The sequence below is a fragment of the Ostrea edulis genome, chromosome 1 (assembly GCF_947568905.1).
Source record: "Ostrea edulis chromosome 1, xbOstEdul1.1, whole genome shotgun sequence".
Taxonomy (NCBI): Eukaryota; Metazoa; Mollusca; class Bivalvia; order Ostreida; family Ostreidae; genus Ostrea; species Ostrea edulis.
In genome coordinates this window covers 5076273-5098452 of record NC_079164.1, presented here as the reverse complement: position 1 = coordinate 5098452, position 22180 = coordinate 5076273, and the positions used below count along the sequence as shown (strand labels likewise).

The 22180-nt window shown below is 33.6% G+C and overlaps 2 protein-coding genes across 4 annotated transcripts in view; both read right to left on the bottom strand.

The window, feature by feature from the left end:
• The window catches only part of LOC130050944 (uncharacterized), a 112858-nt gene that overhangs the window by 1205 nt on the left and 89473 nt on the right, over nt 1–22180 (bottom strand). For 2 of the 3 annotated variants that reach the window (XM_056151980.1, XM_056151989.1), the window contains exons 2-5: nt 15187–15366; nt 13294–13398; nt 13129–13195; nt 12815–13047 (exon numbers count right to left, since the gene is read on the bottom strand). In XM_056151980.1, coding sequence (XP_056007955.1) covers nt 12815–13047; nt 13129–13195; nt 13294–13398; nt 15187–15364 — 583 coding nt within the window. In that variant the 5' untranslated portion in view covers nt 15365–15366. Of the gene's footprint in view, nt 1–12814; nt 13048–13128; nt 13196–13293; nt 13399–15186; nt 15419–22180 lie in introns of those variants that run through there. The other variant, XM_056152000.1, reaches the window with a different exon arrangement.
• The window catches only part of LOC125664363 (transient receptor potential cation channel subfamily A member 1-like), a 220401-nt gene that overhangs the window by 109315 nt on the left and 88906 nt on the right, over nt 1–22180 (bottom strand). The window lies entirely within an intron of this gene.

The following is a 22180-nucleotide window of genomic DNA, read 5'->3' as shown; positions in this document are numbered from 1 at the left end:
AGCATTTAATAACTGATCATTTTGTCCCCACCCTGATATCAAAACTCCTATCCCTGGTATCAACAACTTTACAACTATAGTAAAGGACTACCTGCTCTTTCTAACTATTCATTTAGTTCCAACTTACAATCAATAGCACTAAACAAGGTGTTATTTAAGTGTTTTACACATAAACACTATATAACAAGTTTGGCCCAACACGGGAGTCAGAACCCCTATCCCGCAGATCATGAAATTTACAATTGTGGTAGAGTCATTCCTGCTCTACATCACAATGTATTTAATTTTTCTTACACATGTGCAGTTCGAGAGAAGAAGAGTTTTGAAAATTTGTCAATTTTGGTCATTTTTTGTCCTGTAGGCCCAGACTGCTGGAATCCTGAAAATGTTCCCCTTGTTCCAAAGATGCTTTATACCAAATTTGAAAAGAATTGGAATGATAGTTATCAAGAAGAAGTTCTTTTAATAACTAACCAATTTGGCCCCACCCTGATACCGGAACCCCTACCCTAGTATCATCAAATTTTCAACTTAAGTAAAGGACTATCTCCTCTTTCTAAATATCCATTTAGTTTCAATTCAGTATCAATAGTACTGAAGAAGATGTTATTTAAGTGTTTTACACAATAACACTATATTCCAAGTTTGGCCCCACCCTGGACCAAAACCCCTACCCCGGGGATCATGAAATTTACAATTCTGGTTAAAGCTTCCTTGCTCACTATTACTAAATACTCACATTCTCTGCTAGATGCCCAGAAGTACGGAAGATTTTAAAAGAAATACATCAATTTTACAGTTTTTACCCCAAATTTAAAACTCTTTATGGTGGGGCATGAAATTTACAATTTCCTCTCTCCATCACCTACAGATGCTACATACCAAATATGGTAAAGATTGGTCTAGTAATTTCTGGGAAGAAGTTGTTAACGGACGACGCATGATGACGGACGCATACCAATAGCAATAGACCACCTGAGTGACTCAGGTGACCTAATAAGAGTCCCATATAAAATAGCTCCGAATAGTTTATGATTTCTTAAAAGAATGTCAAACTCGGAGGTAAAAATCACAAGGTTAAATATCGTGATATGACAATAACTGTCTTACAATACGAAATATACATACAAAATATGAAAACCTTAGTTTAAATAGTTTGAAAGATTTTTCCTATATATCAGCTTAAATGAAACTTTCATCCCATCCTACCCCCGGTGACTATGAATTACACAAATGTGGATATACTCTATTTCAAGAAGCTTTCATGTAAATGTCCACTTTTCTGGCTCTGTGATTTTTTTTCAAATGAAGATTTCTACAGATTTTCTTTATATATTCATATGTACCCTACGGCTGGAAGCCATGATTTCAGCAAATTTGAATCTGCAGTTGTCAGAGAGCTGTCATGTAAATTTCTACTTTCCTGGCTGAGTGGTTCTTGAGACGATTTTCCCCTATATATTTGTATGTAAAACTTTGATCCCATATTGTGGTCCAGTCCTACCCCCAGGGTCCATGATTTTAAAAAACTTAAATCTGCAATATGTCAGAATGCATTCATGTACATATAAACTTTTCTGGTCCAGTAGTTCTTGATAAGATGATTTTAAAGAGTTTCCAAATATATTTGTATGTAAAACTTTGATCCCCAATGTGACCCCACCTTACCCCCGGATCCATGATTTTAACAAAATTGAATCTGCACTAAATCAGTAAGTTTTCATGTAAGATTGAACCTTCTTGGTCCAGAGGTTCTCGAGAGGATTTTAAACATTTTCCCTACATACGTGTATGTAAAATTTTGATCCCCTACTGTGGTCCCACCCTATCCTCGGGGACTATGATTTTAGCAAATTCTTGCATTTGCACTATATCACAAAGCTGTCATGTAAATCCGAACGTTTCTAGCACAATGGTTTTTGAGAAGATTTTTAAACGACCAAAACCTTTTTTTACATTTTCATGATTAGGTATCCATTGAAAGGGCATGACCCTTCATTTGAACAAGCTTGCATATAAGTTTAATTTAAATTGGCCCAGTGCTTCTGAAGAAGTTAAAAGGACAGACGGACAGACAGACGACAGGCAAAACGTGATCAGAATAGCTCAATTGAGATTTCAGCTCAGGTGAGCTAAAAACAGTAAAAGGTGAACAAAATTTATGCCCAGATTGATAGGCGGTTCATACATGATATCCAAAAACAGAAGATACTGTCAGTGAGGAACTCCGGCATCTTTTTCCATGTTAACTTTAGGATTGTGTGTAATCACGCAAGTGTGTAAAAAATTTCTTATAAATGACTGCTCAGAATATCTGTTTATTTAGAGTTCCCTACCATTATGTGATTGTAAACTGAAAGGAATTGGAAATTTTTATAATAGACATGTAATGTACATCACTTCTCACATACTCTGGGGTACACTGAAATTCTCCTTTTAGAACATTTTGTATCATCATATTTTCAAAACAATATCATAATCTCACTTATGATCAAAATATCAGCTATCAAATCATTGCGTAAATTAAATTCCAAGAATGTGAAAACCTACATAGTGTGCAAAATATAATCATCAGACATATTCTTATGCAGCAATTTCATGACATTGGTATTCCTTTTCAATTGAACTATATCATATATGGTAGTTCTGAGTATTCATATCACTTGAACTGCAAAATTATTTCTTATGTTCATAACTACATTAAATCTTCTAAGCGCTTTTGGCAAGTTAATTTTTGCACTTTCTTGTTGGTTTTTTTTTTTTCACAAATTATTTATTTTCTTATCAGATTGATCTACGTTAATGTTGATCTATATTATATGTATATATCTATGTGTGTGACTGTAGGTGGAGGGTTAGTATTGATCTATATTATATGTATATATCTATGTGTGTGACTGTAGGTGGAGGGTTAGTATTGATCTATATTATATGTATATATCTATGTGTGTGACTGTAGGTGGAGGGTTAGTATTGATCTATATTATATGTATATATCTATGTGTGTGACTGTAGGTGGAGGGTTAGTATTGATCTATATTATATGTATATATCTATGTGTGTGACTGTAGGTGGAGGGTTAGTATTGATCTATATTATATGTATATATCTATGTGTGTGACTGTAGGTGGAGGGTTAGTATTGATCTATATTATATGTATATATGTATGTGTGTGACTGTAGGTGGAGGGTTAGTGTTGATCTATATTATATGTATATATCTATGTGTGTGACTGTAGGTGGAGGGTTAGTATTGATCTATATTATATGTATATATGTATGTGTGTGACTGTAGGTGGAGGGTTAGTGTTGATCTATATTATATGTATATATGTATGTGTGTGACTGTAGGTGGAGGGTTAGTGTTGATCTATATTATATGTATATATGTATGTGTGTGACTGTAGGTGGAGGGTTAGTATTGATCTATATTATATGTATATATGTATGTGTGTGACTGTAGGTGGAGGGTTAGTATTGATCTATATTATATGTATATATGTATGTGTGTGACTGTAGGTGGAGGGTTAGTATTGATCTATATTATATGTATATATGTATGTGTGTGACTGTAGGTGGAGGGTTAGTATTGATCTATATTATATGTATATATCTATGTTTGTGACTGTAGGTGGAGGGTTAGTATTGATCTATATTATATGTATATATGTATGTGTGTGACTGTAGGTGGAGGGTTAGTATTGATCTATATTATATGTATATATGTATGTGTGTGACTGTAGGTGGAGGGTTAGTATTGATCTATATTATATGTATATATCTATGTGTGTGACTGTAGGTGGAGGGTTAGTATTGATCTATATTATATGTATATATGTATGTTTGTGACTGTAGGTGGAGGGTTAGTGTTGATCTATATTATATGTATATATCTATGTGTGTGACTGTAGGTGGAGGGTTAGTATTGATCTATATTATATGTATATATGTATGTGTGTGACTGTAGGTGGAGGGTTAGTATTGATCTATATTGTATGTATATATCTATGTGTGTGACTGTAGGTGGAGGGTTAGTATTGATCTATATTATATGTATATATGTATGTGTGTGACTGTAGGTGGAGGGTTAGTATTGATCTATATTATATGTATATATCTATGTGTGTGACTGTAGGTGGAGGGTTAGTATTGATCTATATTATATGTATATATCTATGTGTGTGACTGTAGGTGGAGGGTTAGTATTGATCTATATTATATGTATATATGTATGTGTGTGACTGTAGGTGGAGGGTTAGTATTGATCTATATTATATGTATATATCTATGTGTGTGACTGTAGGTGGAGGGTTAGTATTGATCTATATTATATGTATATATCTATGTGTGTGACTGTAGGTGGAGGGTTAGTGTTGATCTATATTATATGTATATATGTATGTGTGTGACTGTAGGTGGAGGGTTAGTATTGATCTATATTATATGTATATATGTATGTGTGTGACTGTAGGTGGAGGGTTAGTATTGATCTATATTATATGTATATATCTATGTGTGTGACTGTAGGTGGAGGGTTAGTGTTGATCTATATTATATGTATATATGTATGTGTGTGACTGTAGGTGGAGGGTTAGTATTGATCTATATTATATGTATATATCTATGTGTGTGACTGTAGGTGGAGGGTTAGTATTGATCTATATTATATGTATATATCTATGTGTGTGACTGTAGGTGGAGGGTTAGTGTTGATCTAAATTATATGTATATATGTATGTGTGTGACTGTAGGTGGAGGGTTAGTATTGATCTATATTATATGTATATATCTATGTGTGTGACTGTAGGTGGAGGGTTAGTATTGATCTATATTATATGTATATATCTATGTGTGTGACTGTAGGTGGAGGGTTAGTATTGATCTATATTGTATGTATATATCTATGTGTGTGACTGTAGGTGGAGGGTTAGTATTGATCTATATTGTATGTATATATCTATGTGTGTGACTGTAGGTGGAGGGTTAGTATTGATCTATATTATATGTATATATCTATGTGTGTGACTGTAGGTGGAGGGTTAGTATTGATCTATATTATATGTATATATGTATGTGTGTGACTGTAGGTGGAGGGTTAGTATTGATCTATATTGTATGTATATATCTATGTGTGTGACTGTAGGTGGAGGGTTAGTATTGATCTATATTGTATGTATATATCTATGTGTGTGACTGTAGGTGGAGGGTTAGTATTGATCTATATTATATGTATATATCTATGTGTGTGACTGTAGGTGGAGGGTTAGTATTGATCTATATTATATGTATATATCTATGTGTGTGACTGTAGGTGGAGGGTTAGTATTGATCTATATTATATGTATATATCTATGTGTGTGACTGTAGGTGGAGGGTTAGTATTGATCTATATTGTATGTATATATCTATGTGTGTGACTGTAGGTGGAGGGTTAGTATTGATCTATATTATATGTATATATCTATGTGTGTGACTGTAGGTGGAGGGTTAGTATTGATCTATATTATATGTATATATCTATGTGTGTGACTGTAGGTGGAGGGTTAGTATTGATCTATATTATATGTATATATCTATGTGTGTGACTGTAGGTGGAGGGTTAGTATTGATCTATATTATATGTATATATCTATGTGTGTGACTGTAGGTGGAGGGTTAGTATTGATCTATATTATATGTATATATCTATGTGTGTGACTGTAGGTGGAGGGTTAGTATTGATCTATATTATATGTATATATGTATGTGTGTGACTGTAGGTGGAGGGTTAGTATTGATCTATATTATATGTATATATCTATGTGTGTGACTGTAGGTGGAGGGTTAGTGTTGATCTATATTGTATGTATATATCTATGTGTGTGACTGTAGGTGGAGGGTTAGTGTTGATCTATATTATATGTATATATGTATGTGTGTGACTGTAGGTGGAGGGTTAGTATTGATCTATATTATATGTATATATCTATGTGTGTGACTGTAGGTGGAGGGTTAGTGTTGATCTATATTATATGTATATATGTATGTGTGTGACTGTAGGTGGAGGGTTAGTATTGATCTATATTATATGTATATATGTATGTGTGTGACTGTAGGTGGAGGGTTAGTATTGATCTATATTATATGTATATATGTATGTGTGTGACTGTAGGTGGAGGGTTAGTATTGATCTATATTATATGTATATATCTATGTGTGTGACTGTAGGTGGAGGGTTAGTATTGATCTATATTATATGTATATATGTATGTGTGTGACTGTAGGTGGAGGGTTAGTATTGATCTATATTATATGTATATATCTATGTGTGTGACTGTAGGTGGAGGGTTAGTATTGATCTATATTATATGTATATATGTATGTGTGTGACTGTAGGTGGAGGGTTAGTATTGATCTATATTATATGTATATATCTATGTGTGTGACTGTAGGTGGAGGGTTAGTGTTGATCTATATTGTATGTATATATCTATGTGTGTGACTGTAGGTGGAGGGTTAGTGTTGATCTATATTATATGTATATATGTATGTGTGTGACTGTAGGTGGAGGGTTAGTGTTGATCTATATTATATGTATATATCTATGTGTGTGACTGTAGGTGGAGGGTTAGTATTGATCTATATTATATGTATATATGTATGTGTGTGACTGTAGGTGGAGGGTTAGTATTGATCTATATTATATGTATATATCTATGTGTGTGACTGTAGGTGGAGGGTTAGTATTGATCTATATTATATGTATATATCTATGTGTGTGACTGTAGGTGGAGGGTTAGTGTTGATCTATATTATATGTATATATCTATGTGTGTGACTGTAGGTGGAGGGTTAGTATTGATCTATATTATATGTATATATCTATGTGTGTGACTGTAGGTGGAGGGTTAGTATTGATCTATATTATATGTATATATCTATGTGTGTGACTGTAGGTGGAGGGTTAGTATTGATCTATATTATATGTATATATCTATGTGTGTGACTGTAGGTGGAGGGTTAGTATTGATCTATATTATATGTATATATGTATGTGTGTGACTGTAGGTGGAGGGTTAGTATTGATCTATATTATATGTATATATGTATGTGTGTGACTGTAGGTGGAGGGTTAGTATTGATCTATATTATATGTATATATGTATGTGTGTGACTGTAGGTGGAGGGTTAGTATTGATCTATATTATATGTATATATCTATGTGTGTGACTGTAGGTGGAGGGTTAGTATTGATCTATATTATATGTATATATCTATGTGTGTGACTGTAGGTGGATGGTTAGTATTGATCTATATTATATGTATATATCTATGTGTGTGACTGTAGGTGGAGGGTTAGTATTGATCTATATTATATGTATATATCTATGTGTGTGACTGTAGGTGGAGGGTTAGTATTGATCTATATTGTATGTATATATCTATGTGTGTGACTGTAGGTGGAGGGTTAGTATTGATCTATATTGTATGTATATATCTATGTGTGTGACTGTAGGTGGAGGGTTAGTATTGATCTATATTATATGTATATATCTATGTGTGTGACTGTAGGTGGAGGGTTAGTATTGATCTATATTATATGTATATATCTATGTGTGTGACTGTAGGTGGAGGGTTAGTATTGATCTATATTATATGTATATATCTATGTGTGTGACTGTAGGTGGAGGGTTAGTGTTGATCTATATTATATGTATATATGTATGTGTGTGACTGTAGGTGGAGGGTTAGTATTGATCTATATTATATGTATATATCTATGTTTGTGACTGTAGGTGGAGGGTTAGTATTGATCTATATTATATGTATATATGTATGTGTGTGACTGTAGGTGGAGGGTTAGTATTGATCTATATTATATGTATATATGTATGTGTGTGACTGTAGGTGGAGGGTTAGTATTGATCTATATTATATGTATATATGTATGTGTGTGACTGTAGGTGGAGGGTTAGTATTGATATATATTATATGTATATATGTATGTGTGTGACTGTAGGTGGAGGGTTAGTATTGATCTATATTATATGTATATATCTATGTGTGTGACTGTAGGTGGAGGGTTAGTATTGATCTATATTATATGTATATATGTATGTGTGTGACTGTAGGTGGAGGGTTAGTATTGATCTATATTATATCTATGTGTGTGACTGTAGGTGGAGGGTTAGTATTGATCTATATTATATGTATATATCTATGTGTGTGACTGTAGGTGGAGGGTTAGTATTGATCTATATTATATGTATATATGTATGTGTGTGACTGTAGGTGGAGGGTTAGTATTGATCTATATTATATGTATATATGTATGTGTGTGACTGTAGGTGGAGGGTTAGTATTGATCTATATTATATCTATGTGTGTGACGGTAGGTGGAGGGTTAGTATTGATCTATATTATATGTATATATCTATGTGTGTGACTGTAGGTGGAGGGTTAGTATTGATCTATATTATATGTATATATGTATGTGTGTGACTGTAGGTGGAGGGTTAGTATTGATCTATATTATATCTATGTGTGTGACTGTAGGTGGAGGGTTAGTATTGATCTATATTATATGTATATATGTATGTGTGTGACTGTAGGTGGAGGGTTAGTATTGATCTATATTATATGTATATATCTATGTGTGTGACTGTAGGTGGAGGGTTAGTATTGATCTATATTATATGTATATATGTATGTGTGTGACTGTAGGTGGAGGGTTAGTGTTGATCTATATTATATGTATATATGTATGTGTGTGACTGTAGGTGGAGGGTTAGTATTGATCTATATTATATGTATATATGTATGTGTGTGACTGTAGGTGGAGGGTTCTATATTATATGTATATATGTATGTGTGTGACTGTAGGTGGAGGGTTAGTATTGATCTATATTATATGTATATATCTATGTGTGTGACTGTAGGTGGAGGGTTAGTATTGATCTATATTATATGTATATATGTATGTGTGTGACTGTAGGTGGAGGGTTAGTATTGATCTATATTATATGTATATATCTATGTGTGTGACTGTAGGTGGAGGGTTAGTATTGATCTATATTATATGTATATATCTATGTGTGTGACTGTAGGTGGAGGGTTAGTATTGATCTATATTATATGTATATATCTATGTGTGTGACTGTAGGTGGAGGGTTAGTATTGATCTATATTGTATGTATATATCTATGTGTGTGACTGTAGGTGGAGGGTTAGTATTGATCTATATTATATGTATATATCTATGTGTGTGACTGTAGGTGGAGGGTTAGTATTGATCTATATTATATGTATATATCTATGTGTGTGACTGTAGGTGGAGGGTTAGTATTGATCTATATTATATGTATATATCTATGTGTGTGACTGTAGGTGGAGGGTTAGTATTGATCTATATTATATGTATATATCTATGTGTGTGACTGTAGGTGGAGGGTTAGTATTGATCTATATTGTATGTATATATCTATGTGTGTGACTGTAGGTGGAGGGTTAGTATTGATCTATATTATATGTATATATCTATGTGTGTGACTGTAGGTGGAGGGTTAGTATTGATCTATATTATATGTATATATCTATGTGTGTGACTGTAGGTGGAGGGTTAGTATTGATCTATATTATATGTATATATCTATGTGTGTGACTGTAGGTGGAGGGTAAGTATTGATCTATATTATATGTATATATCTATGTGTGTGACTGTAGGTGGAGGGTTAGTATTGATCTATATTATATGTATATATCTATGTGTGTGACTGTAGGTGGAGGGTTAGTATTGATCTATATTATATGTATATATGTATGTGTGTGACTGTAGGTGGAGGGTTAGTATTGATCTATATTATATGTATATATGTATGTGTGTGACTGTAGGTGGAGGGTTAGTATTGATCTATATTATATGTATATATCTATGTGTGTGACTGTAGGTGGAGGGTTAGTATTGATCTCTATTGTATGTATATATCTATGTGTGTGACTGTAGGTGGAGGGTTAGTATTGATCTATATTATATGTATATATCTATGTGTGTGACTGTAGGTGGAGGGTTAGTATTGATCTATATTATATGTATATATATATGTGTGTGACTGTAGGTGGAGGGTTAGTATTGATCTATATTATATGTATATATGTATGTGTGTGTGACTGTAGGTGGAGGGTTCTATATTGTATGTATATATCTATGTGTGTGACTGTAGGTGGAGGGTTAGTATTGATCTATATTATATGTATATATCTATGTGTGTGACTGTAGGTGGAGGGTTAGTATTGATCTATATTATATGTATATATCTATGTGTGTGACTGTAGGTGGAGGGTTAGTGTTGATCTATATTATATGTATATATCTATGTGTGTGACTGTAGGTGGAGGGTTAGTATTGATCTATATTGTATGTATATATCTATGTGTGTGACTGTAGGTGGAGGGTTAGTATTGATCTATATTGTATGTATATATCTATGTGTGTGACTGTAGGTGGAGGGTTAGTATTGATCTATATTATATGTATATATGTATGTGTGTGACTGTAGGTGGAGGGTTAGTGTTGATCTATATTATATGTATATATCTATGTGTGTGACTGTAGGTGGAGGGTTAGTATTGATCTATATTATATGTATATATCTATGTGTGTGACTGTAGGTGGAGGGTTAGTATTGATCTATATTATATGTATATATCTATGTGTGTGACTGTAGGTGGAGGGTTAGTATTGATCTATATTGTATGTATATATCTATGTGTGTGACTGTAGGTGGAGGGTTAGTATTGATCTATATTGTATGTATATATCTATGTGTGTGACTGTAGGTGGAGGGTTAGTATTGATCTATATTATATGTATATATCTATGTGTGTGACTGTAGGTGGAGGGTTAGTATTGATCTATATTGTATGTATATATCTATGTGTGTGACTAGGTGGAGGGTTCTATATTATATGTATATATCTATGTGTGTGACTGTAGGTGGAGGGTTAGTATTGATCTATATTGTATGTATATATATATGTGTGTGACTGTAGGTGGAGGGTTAGTATTGATCTATATTATATGTATATATCTATGTGTGTGACTGTAGGTGGAGGGTTAGTATTGATCTATATTATATGTATATATCTATGTGTGTGACTGTAGGTGGAGGGTTAGTATTGATCTATATTATATGTATATATCTATGTGTGTGACTGTAGGTGGAGGGTTAGTATTGATCTATATTATATGTATATATGTATGTGTGTGTGACTGTAGGTGGAGGGTTCTATATTGTATGTATATATCTATGTGTGTGACTGTAGGTGGAGGGTTAGTATTGATCTATATTATATGTATATATCTATGTGTGTGACTGTAGGTGGAGGGTTAGTATTGATCTATATTATATGTATATATGTATGTGTGTGACTGTAGGTGGAGGGTTAGTATTGATCTATATTATATGTATATATCTATGTGTGTGACTGTAGGTGGAGGGTTAGTATTGATCTATATTATATGTATATATCTATGTGTGTGACTGTAGGTGGAGGGTTAGTATTGATCTATATTATATGTATATATGTATGTGTGTGTGACTGTAGGTGGAGGGTTAGTGTTGATCTATATTATATGTATATATGTATGTGTGTGACTGTAGGTGGAGGGTTAGTATTGATCTATATTATATGTATATATCTATGTGTGTGACTGTAGGTGGAGGGTTAGTATTGATCTATATTATATGTATATATCTATGTTTGTGACTGTAGGTGGAGGGTTAGTATTGATCTATATTATATGTATATATCTATGTGTGTGACTGTAGGTGGAGGGTTAGTATTGATCTATATTATTTGTATATATCTATGTGTGTGACTGTAGGTGGAGGGTTATGTAAGTATGTGTGTGTGTAAAACATGTTGATCTATAAAAAATCAATTCATAAAAAAAAAATTCAACAAAACTCTCATTAACTATTTTCATGTAAACCTCATTACAATATTGTTAAATCTTCAAAAAGATCCTTTTTATACCTTTATGTCATACCTTTGCACTTGACCTTTGTATTTGGTAGAAGGCCTACATAGGCTATGCATGTTGCCCAATCCTGTTGAGTTTCTCAATAAATAATGTTTAAATTTAAAAAAAAACCGACATATTGTTTTAAAATGTTCTAATAGGTGTAACTTAATATTGCATATTACCATTAACTCAATTACATGTAGGTATTTCAGGAAAATACATTCATAACTCATTCCAGAGTTACACACCATACTCGCTATCATTGATAGTAGTGGTAGTAGTAATAGTAGCAATGGTAATTCTCGTAGTAGTAGAAATAATAATGATAATAATAAAGTGAATAAAAATGGAAGTAGTACATGCAGTAGTAGTAGTTACATGTAGTAGTAGTAGTAGTTTTTTTTTGTTTCAATGTTTTCTTCCACACTCAACAATTTTTCAGTTATATGGTGGTGCCCAGTTTTTATTGGTGGAAGAGAGAACCCAGTTACAATGTACCTGGGAAGAGACCACCGACCTTCCGAAAGTAAACTGGGAAACTTTCTCACTTATCGGCGCGATTGGAAGCCGCGCCGACAGAGGTGAGAGGCTGTGTGATTTTGAGCGCAATGCTCTAACACCTCGGCCACGGAGGCCCCTAGTAGTAGTAGTAGTAGTAGTAGTAGTACCAATGGTAATTCTCACAGTACTAAATATAATAATGATAATGATAAAACTAATAAAAATAGTAGTAGTAGCAGTAGTAGTAACAATAAATACACCATTAATTATTAGAAATTGAGATATACTATTCCAGAGTTTTTTTTTTACCATCTCTAAGTTGGTTTTTCCGTTGTTTCCTCCTTCTCAAAACAACACGCACTAAAATCAGCAGGACTGTGATAACAAACACTGCAGCTAACACCCCTCCCACAACGGCCCCTACATCAGGTACATCTTCTAAGGATGTGGTCGTGGTGTAGAGAGTATTCACAGTTGTGTTAGAGAAGTTCGAGTAGGTGGATGATGTTTCCATCATGTCTTCCGTAGTGAATGTTGATGTCCTATAACGATAGACCTGATGTATCAAGTTTACATGTATTACCAACATAAAGAGAATATTTTACTATTAGCTGTTGACTTACGTGTTGGGACATGACGGATCAGCAATATAACACCGGTTCTCTGTGTTTATATTCAGACAGGCGGGATCTAGATATACAGAACAGGATACAAGTATTTTGAAATGGGTTCTGTTCAATTATGATTTTGTTATTCAACTGAAGTGTATAATAAAAACAGATTCTTACGTCTGTATATCTTATTGGTTTGGAAATGCTGACTTGGACAACCATAGAGGAATTGTTCACATTTTCTGGAATATAACTGGCCTCCCGTTGTATCCACACAATATCCTTTTATGAAATGAATAAAGATAACGAAAAATGGTCATCAGTTTTTAGTTCACCTGAGCTGAAAGCTCAAGTGAGTTTTTCTGATCGCTTGTTGTCCGTCGTCTGTCCGTCTGTAACCTTTTCATATTTTCGACTTCTTCCCCAGAACCGTTGGGCCAATATCAACCAAACATGGCCAAAAGCATCCTTGGGTCAAGTACTTTCAAGTTTGATCAAATTAAGGGTCATCTCCCTTCAACGGGGAGATAATCACAAAAATGCAAATATAGGGTGGGCTATTTAAAAAATCTTCTTCTCAAGAACCACTGAACCAGAAGGACTGAAATCTACATGAAAGCTTTCTGACATAGTTCAGATCTACGTTTATTAAAATCATGACCCCCGGGGGTAAAATGGGACCACAAAAGGGGGTCAAAGTTTTACGTACAAATATATATGGAAAATCTTTCAAAATATTCTTCTCAAGAACTACTGGGCTAGGAAAGTACAAATTTACATGAAAACTTCCTGATATAATGCAGATTTAAGTTTGTCTAAATCATGGCCCCCGGGGGTAGAATGGAGCCATAATTTGGGATCAAAGTTTTGCATGCGAAGATACAGGGAAAATCTTTGAAAATCATTTTGTCAAGAACCACCGGGCTAGGAAAGTACAAATATACATAAAAAGCTTCCTGACATAGTGCAGATTCATGTTTGTTAAAATCATGAACTGTCGGGGATAGGATGGGACCACAATAGGGGAGCAAAGTTTGGCATACAAATACATAGGGAAACTCTTTTACAATCTTCTTCCCAAGAACCACGGAACTAGAATAATGCACATTTACACGAAAGCTTCCTGACATAGTGTAGATTCAAGTTTGTAAAAATCATGGCCGCTGGGGGTAGGATGGGGCCACAATAGGAGAGTAAAGTTTTATATGCGAATATATATGTACAATTTTTGAAAATCTTCTCAAGAACCACTGGGTTTGGAAAGTACAATTTACATGAAAGCTTCCTAAAATAGTGCAAATTTAAGTGTGTTAAAATAATGACCCCCGGGAGTAGGATGGGGCTGCAATAGGTGATCAAAGTTTTACGTACAAATATATAGAGAACATGTTTAAAAGTCGTCTCCAGAACCACTGGGTCAGAAAAGTTTACATGAAAACTTCCTGACATAATGCAGATTCAAGTTTGTTAAAACCATGATCCTCGGGGGTAGGATGGTGCCCACAATAACGAATCAACGTTTTAAATACAAATATATAGAGAAAATCTTCTCAAAAACCATTGGGCCAAAGAAGTTTACATTTACATGAAATCTTCCTGACATAGTGCAATTTCAAGTTTGTAAAAATCATGGCCTCTGGTGGTAGGTTTGGGCCACAATAGGGATCAAAGTTTTACTTGCGAATGTAATGGGGAAATCTTTAAATATGGGCCAAGGTGACTCAGGTGAGCGATGTCGCCTATGGGCCTCTTGTCTTTAAAATTACGAATCCGAAAAAAATTGACCTAAAGCGCCGTCCTGGAGTTAGAACCTCTACTCCGTGGATCACGGAATTTATATTTACAGACCGCCCCGCATTTATTTCATGTTTCAGGAGTCCTGAACATTTTATGTCCCTCTTGTCCCAAACATGTTTGGTACCCAAGTTTGAATATGATTGGAATGGTAGTTATCACAAAGTTTAAATATTTCAATTGTTAACGCACAACGTACGGAGATTGAGGGTGAACAATTGCAATAGGTGTACTCTATAAAGACAATAGTTTAAAAGATAGCATTTAATAGCTCACCACTTGGTATCAATGGAATGACTCCTTTATGACAATATTCCACAAGCCCAGTCTTTCTGACGTTAGGAAGACATAAATACTGATCATTTCCAAACCTGTCTTCACCGCAGTTTAGTCTCGCTGATGCCGCGATGACTTCTGTCAGGTTTGTAGGACAATACTCGACAATGTCACTCATAACTGAAGTGAAAATTGGATCATTCTATTTACCTACAATTCATTCCTATTTCACCTAAAAATGTATTTTCGTGTCGTAAGAATATCTAAAATCAACAAAAGTATTAAAATCAGATCCTAGGATACGCTCACAATCGCTATAATAGGATCTGACATAACCTTATAGGGGTCATGTCTGCATGACCTTTCGCTTGGAATATTCATGAGAACTATCAGCCAGTCAGATTGTGCCATACAGACAATGATGGCTATTTAGGCGGTTTCTGGCAATTCGTAAACAAATTGCTGTAATCTCTCTCCAACGAAGTTTATTCCACACTGTAAAATTGTATATTCTCGCATAGCGAATTCTAAACTTTCGCAATAATGCCTAATCTACTCCGTTCATACAAACAACAAAACGTACGATATGAAATACACCCAAATTAAATGAATTGTGAGTTACGATTTATGTATGAATTGGGATGGGTACGATTTGAATAGTTTTACTTTAATAACGCGAGGAATATAACGCCAGTTGACGTAAACGGTGTATTGTGACGTCGCATCTAGCTGAGATATGTTTTCTTTCAAACCAAACAATTGCAACCATTTTCCTTGAAATGTGAACACCGACGATTTCAAAGCCGACGCGCTGATTGGCAGACATAAAGTTCATCTGAACATGACCCCCTAATCGGGTTATGTCAGATCTACTTACGCAGAGTATACGGCGCGGATCTAAGAAGTCTGATTTTAATTATATTGCAAAAGTTTTTGATTTATTCTAAAATATGATAAATGGGCGTATGTATGCATAACCCCCTTGTAAGTGAATTGCGAGCCATTCTCTGTAAGCATCAAAACATGTGGAAAACGACCGACACGGATTTTGACGAAATTTTACACAAAGTATACATACTTCAGTCCTTTAATCATGACACCTTTAAAAATGGGCTTTGACTCGTGTTTCCATGGCAACATGACATCCGATTTTGTGCAAAGATGTGAGCCTCAGTAAATATTGAATTTTCTTTTATAAAAATGTGTATATTCATTTTTCATTTAATTTCCATTGCTATTTAATTAAGCTATGTTGTGTGTAATTTTTAAAAATAACATTGATTTGCTGCAACGCCATAACATGAAATATATGCCCTCAAATACCCAAAAATAACATTGAAAATGAGAAAAAATTGTTTCAATTTTGTGCGGAAACACAACCACTGGTGGATTCTTCTTACAATGATAAATGTGTATCGTATCTACTTCAATAACATATCAAATAAATTGATTTTAAAATTTGCGCTATTGCGAAAATATGCGAGTTTTTCCGAAATCTAGATCACCTCGACTCTTAACTGCAATGCGTATTCCAAGTATATTCATGATCAAGACAAGTTACGTCCCTTTTCTGAAGTGAAAGTAGAAATTCGTGAGTGGTGATTTGGATATTTTGAGCTGGTTTAAGTCTTTAAATCAACTAGAATTTTATATTTGATACTTAAGTGTTTGTCGGAGACCGTTATGCTCTCTCGATGGGTAGCTTTCAATGATGATGTATCAGTGGATTTACGCTGCGATCGTGATTACAACAGGGAGAACTTGTATGCAAAAACTTCTGAGAAGATTAGCCGAAAAAGAAACGCACAGGTGGCATAAATATGTCCAATGCTGTTGTCATAGCAATTCAGATCCGTAAGCACTTTACTATCATTCATTTTGCCTCAGTTTGTAAAATAACTAGACAATAAACAAATATATAGATCTATCCAAGTCCATATGCAATTAGTCGGTGAATATAAACTTCAAGCAAAATCTTGTACATGAGAAATGCCGGTAACAGGTCGTTCCGGCCGCAAAACTAATCCATCCCCTAGTCGTATTTAAAAATATAAAAAAAATTGGTCATTTATTCCTCAGGGGGTGAAATTATGTCTGCTTTGGTGAATAATTGCCTTCTAAAAATTGCGAAATTGCTCATAAGCAGCCCTGCTTCTACTTCATATGAAAATAAATTGACATATTAATACACATTATATATCATTTTTAAATAAGTTTAACATATGTTAGGAGGCTTTTTTCCTGAAAGTATCATTATGGTTTTCAGGTTTACCATGGCGCTATGATCACTATAGTTACCCCTTCCCCCCTCCTTACATAAATGCTGCAGGTGATAATTACAATAGATATGTATCTTACATGCATTTATTTCAACTCATATTAAAACTATAAAAATGGTTTGATGTTTATTATTCAATTTATTCTATATAGAATGATAGTACTGTTGCTTTAGAGATGTTTTTATTTTCTATTTGAAATTACTTGTATATTCATGCTCTGTAAGCTTATGTTAAAAACGCGGGAAATATAACACAGCCGATGTAGGCTGTGCATTGTGACGTCGTATTACCTACGACGTTTTGTTTTTCTCTTTTCAAACCAAACGATTATCAAAAACAAAACTTTCATTATTTTTTAAATTATAAGAAATAACTTAACTAATTGAGAAAATCATATTAACAGCAAGTGCTGTTTTCGAAATTCACACGTTTTGATTTCTTTTAACATCCACGTTACATAGTAGATTTCCTCGATTCCCCGACTCGGAGCGTCTTAGCTGACGATCTCAAAGTGGAGGATGGAAATATTTGTAGCAAAATAAAGTCTTTTAAATCTATGTATAGTGTACCTAGGACGTATGCAAGATGAAGATAACGGACAGTTATCAATCTCATAACTCCTAAAAGCAATACAAAATAGATAGTTGGGCAAGCACGGACCCCTGGACACACCAGAGGTGGGATCAGGTGCCTAGGAGGAGTAAGCATCCCCTGTTGACCGGTCACACCCGCCGTGAGCCCCATATCTTGATCAGGTAAACGGAGTTATCCGCAGTCAAATCAGTGTGCCAAGAACGGCTTAACAATCGGTATGAAACACGTCAGACAGCATTTGACCCAATGCGAGGTTGTATTGACGAACTAGATCGTTATAACGACCATAGAATTTGCGAAATGCTGACTTCAATCGAGACTGTTGAAATCGCTGTACCATCAACTTGTTTGTCAGTAGCTTACCTCGATTTACAAACTGACTATACCCAGAACAAGCTCTTGCATATCGAATCAGTTGAGATATATAAACACCATATGCAGGTGATAATGGAATATTGCTACATAAATGTGGGAAGTTGACGATGGAGAAGCTGAAATCATCCCGTTTGTCATACAGTTGAGTTGTCAGTTTGCCGTTAATGTCTACTTTCAATAAAATATCTAAGTATGAAGCAGAAGTGGACGACTCTGTGGTGTCCTTTATATGATTATTATTATCGATATTTTTTGCTCAAAATGACGCGTTTACATAACCAGTACGTGATTCCTTGGCTTAACAGTTTCCCTTGGATTTTAGATTTATGTGCACAAACACCATATTCATGTTATGAAATTTATAGCATTATATATCATAATTGTTATAGGCCTAGTGGTTTGTGAACTAAATTTACGTTTTGTAAGACTGAAAATTAACCGGGGAGCAGGGGGAGTAGGCCTATATGAATCATGGAAACGTAAACTACGACTATTATTTGTAAGATAGGCCTAATTCAATAATCAAAACACAAGGGATTTTTCATTTGTATTTTATTTTACTTGTATATTTCTAAACATATTTTCTCTTTATCCTGTGTCTGGTTATATCTGACAAGTCTTTGTTTCCATTGTCTCTCATTATCACTGATGCTTAGCGTTTGACGTATTCCGGAATCGGAAACGAAAATAGTCTCTTTTTAGATAATACATGAATTAAACCACGTGATATCATGCAATCACTACTTTAAATGGAGTACATACTCAAGATTTTTCGAGTATGCTTAGAGCTTTCGCAGAGTTGTACTCAAATCGAATGTAAATACATGCACCATTCTGTTGTGTTATATAATTGAATAAAACCAGCAATCTTATAAATATAGATTTATTAAAAACAGAAGATTTTAAAGGTTCATAACACTATATTAAAGCAAGATTCGTGCATATAATTTCATTCAACTCTACAAAACAAAGTGACATGCAATAAAGGAAACAATCAACTACTTTATCACTTAAATGTTCACTATAATAATGTCCCTAAGCAAATATCATAATCATTCGTCGGCAGGAGTAGGTGTTGCGAAAAGTTTTCATATAATCCTCATATCTACACATTTCATTTGTTTTAAAATATTACATCATGTAAATTTTGAGTATTAAAAGTATGAGAAAATAAATAAATAGCAAATGTCACACAAATAAAATTTTGATAATGAATTAATTGTCTATGTTATTCTATTTGATCTTTTATTTTGAATTAATTTAACTTGCATTGCTTTAATTGAAATTTGATGAATTAATACATTTTTTATTTATCATATTAAACAATGTATCATCATTTATAAAACATAAATGTTCTTCCCACCCCATTACATAAATTATAAACAGAAAATATCTATAAAAAGTATATGGGGACGGACTGACTACGGTAATTGTGGCCGGAATGACTTGGGGGCCGGATCGACTGGGGCCGGATTGACCTTAGGGCCGGATTGACCGACATTCAGAAATGCCTGTGCCGGTAGGTGTTTGTGAATAAGATTTATCACATTAACTTTAACGTTTGTAAATATTCATAAATGCAAGGTGAAGATAACGAACAGTGATCAATCTCATTAAATAATAAAAATAAATCTGTCAATTTAATTTCATTTTGAAGTTCTGATGTTATTTAAACTTATTAATCAGCAAGAACTATTTATTATTATTAATATACATTTGTAGCGCTGACAGTCAGGGGGGCAGATTCAAGATTGGATGTTCTAAATGAAATTAAGACAGAAATATTTCCTGTGAGGAACGTACAAGACTCAGCATCATCGTTATGACCACACAGTTGTAGGTCATTAAGATTTAAGTGGATCCAACATGACTGGAACTTGTTTAAAGATTGTTCAGCTGGAATGTGTCCACTGAGAAAATCACAGAGGCTAAAACTGTTGGAGAATATTTGATGACCTGTTTTTGAATTTCTCATCCCCTTTCATGGAAGGAACTGTACTCAGCTGAACAATGCAACTGTATATGTCCATAGTTTACAGAAAAATACTGATATATATGCAAAAACAAATATAGTGTGTTAGTCATAGTTTACAAACTCATTTTAGATAAAGCTTGAACATATGATTGAAGATTGTTTAATTTATTTTTTAGACTGACTGAGAGCTACACAGACTGCAATTTAAAATGTACAATTTTAATCTAATAGAAAACAATCAGGATAAGTCTGACAGAAACAGGACAACTTTAAATTCATATTCTTACTATAACCAAGATGGACACAAAATTTGCTTCTAAAAACAAAAGAATACCCCACCCCCACCCCGAATTGGAATTTGGGCAGTATTTTTTGTAATGCATGCATCTTATAAGTCATTCATCTACATGTATGACACATAAACCCATATTATAATTTTGATACAAAATCAAAACCTGTTTTAACAACAGCAATCCCCCACCCCTGTAAATTGTGTTGTTATAAACAATGGATAAACAATGGATGTTTGGGAATTTTAATGGACATTCATTTTGCATTGCAAATCTTTTTTAATGCCATCATCACAGAATCTGGTATTCATGGAAATGAATGAAATTATTTGCAACAAAGTAATTAGAAAAGTGCACTTGTATATTTATGGAGAAAGTACTGACACAAGCCAAAAGGCCATCTATATTCAGTTGGGTTGTTTTTCCCCCACTAAAGTTGGATTAATCGAGAAATAAAGAAATGAAATAAAAGGGTGGTGTACTGGTGTAAGTAGATTATGACCTAAGTAACATCATCTTTCTGGTACCTTGCAGCTTTAGTTGACACACAAAACAAATTAGAAACATTTCGTACATATGTATGTTGGTAGCTGATAAAATCAGTGTCAAGAAAATGTTGGGAAAAGAATGCATACCCAATCATTGATATACTACAGTTACATGTAGCTGCTACAGTTCCTATTTAATGTTTCCATGGAGACAAAACATTCAGATTACCAACATTTTCTTTTGGACTAGCTATCTCTGGTCAAAACTGACTCAACTGAGTATAAGTAGGTAAAATACTTGTAGTTTAAAATGTAAATGAAAAGAAATCTAAATCGCCAACATAATGTTTCCATGGAAGTAGGTTTCTATAGCAACTAATTAAACTACAAATTGAATTCCTTCTTAATTAGTATATTTTAACCAGCCTATGAAGATAACGTTATGATATTATAGAATAAATCTACTGAAGTACATGTACATCAAATTGTTTTCAATGATTATAGTTGCTGGCCCTATCGTTTCCATACTAACACATTTTTCTTCATATTTTCCCCTTTGTAATAATTAAATTCAAATGATTAAACAGAGTCATATAATGCTTTTACAGGACATACCTTGAGATAAATATGTAATTTTATCTTGTGAAAAGTAAAAATTATATTCAATACAAAGTAATTCAAACACATTAAAAAATTGATTTTCATTTTAAATGTAATAATCTTCTACCAATGCCTTTTGACTTGAATTTTTTTTTTAAATGTTTGTTACACCAACTAATCCAACTTATGACTAATCCATGGAAATTATGAAATTTGTATTTTATAACATTTTTTAAGATTATGACAGAACACTTCACTTAATAATAAGCACATATGTTTCTGCTTCCTGACACAAATCAGTTTTATAGTCAGCACTTTTCTTCAAAACTTAAAGGAACCATATACATGTATCTTATAATGGTTGCTATTGTAACAAAAGAATTGATAATTTAT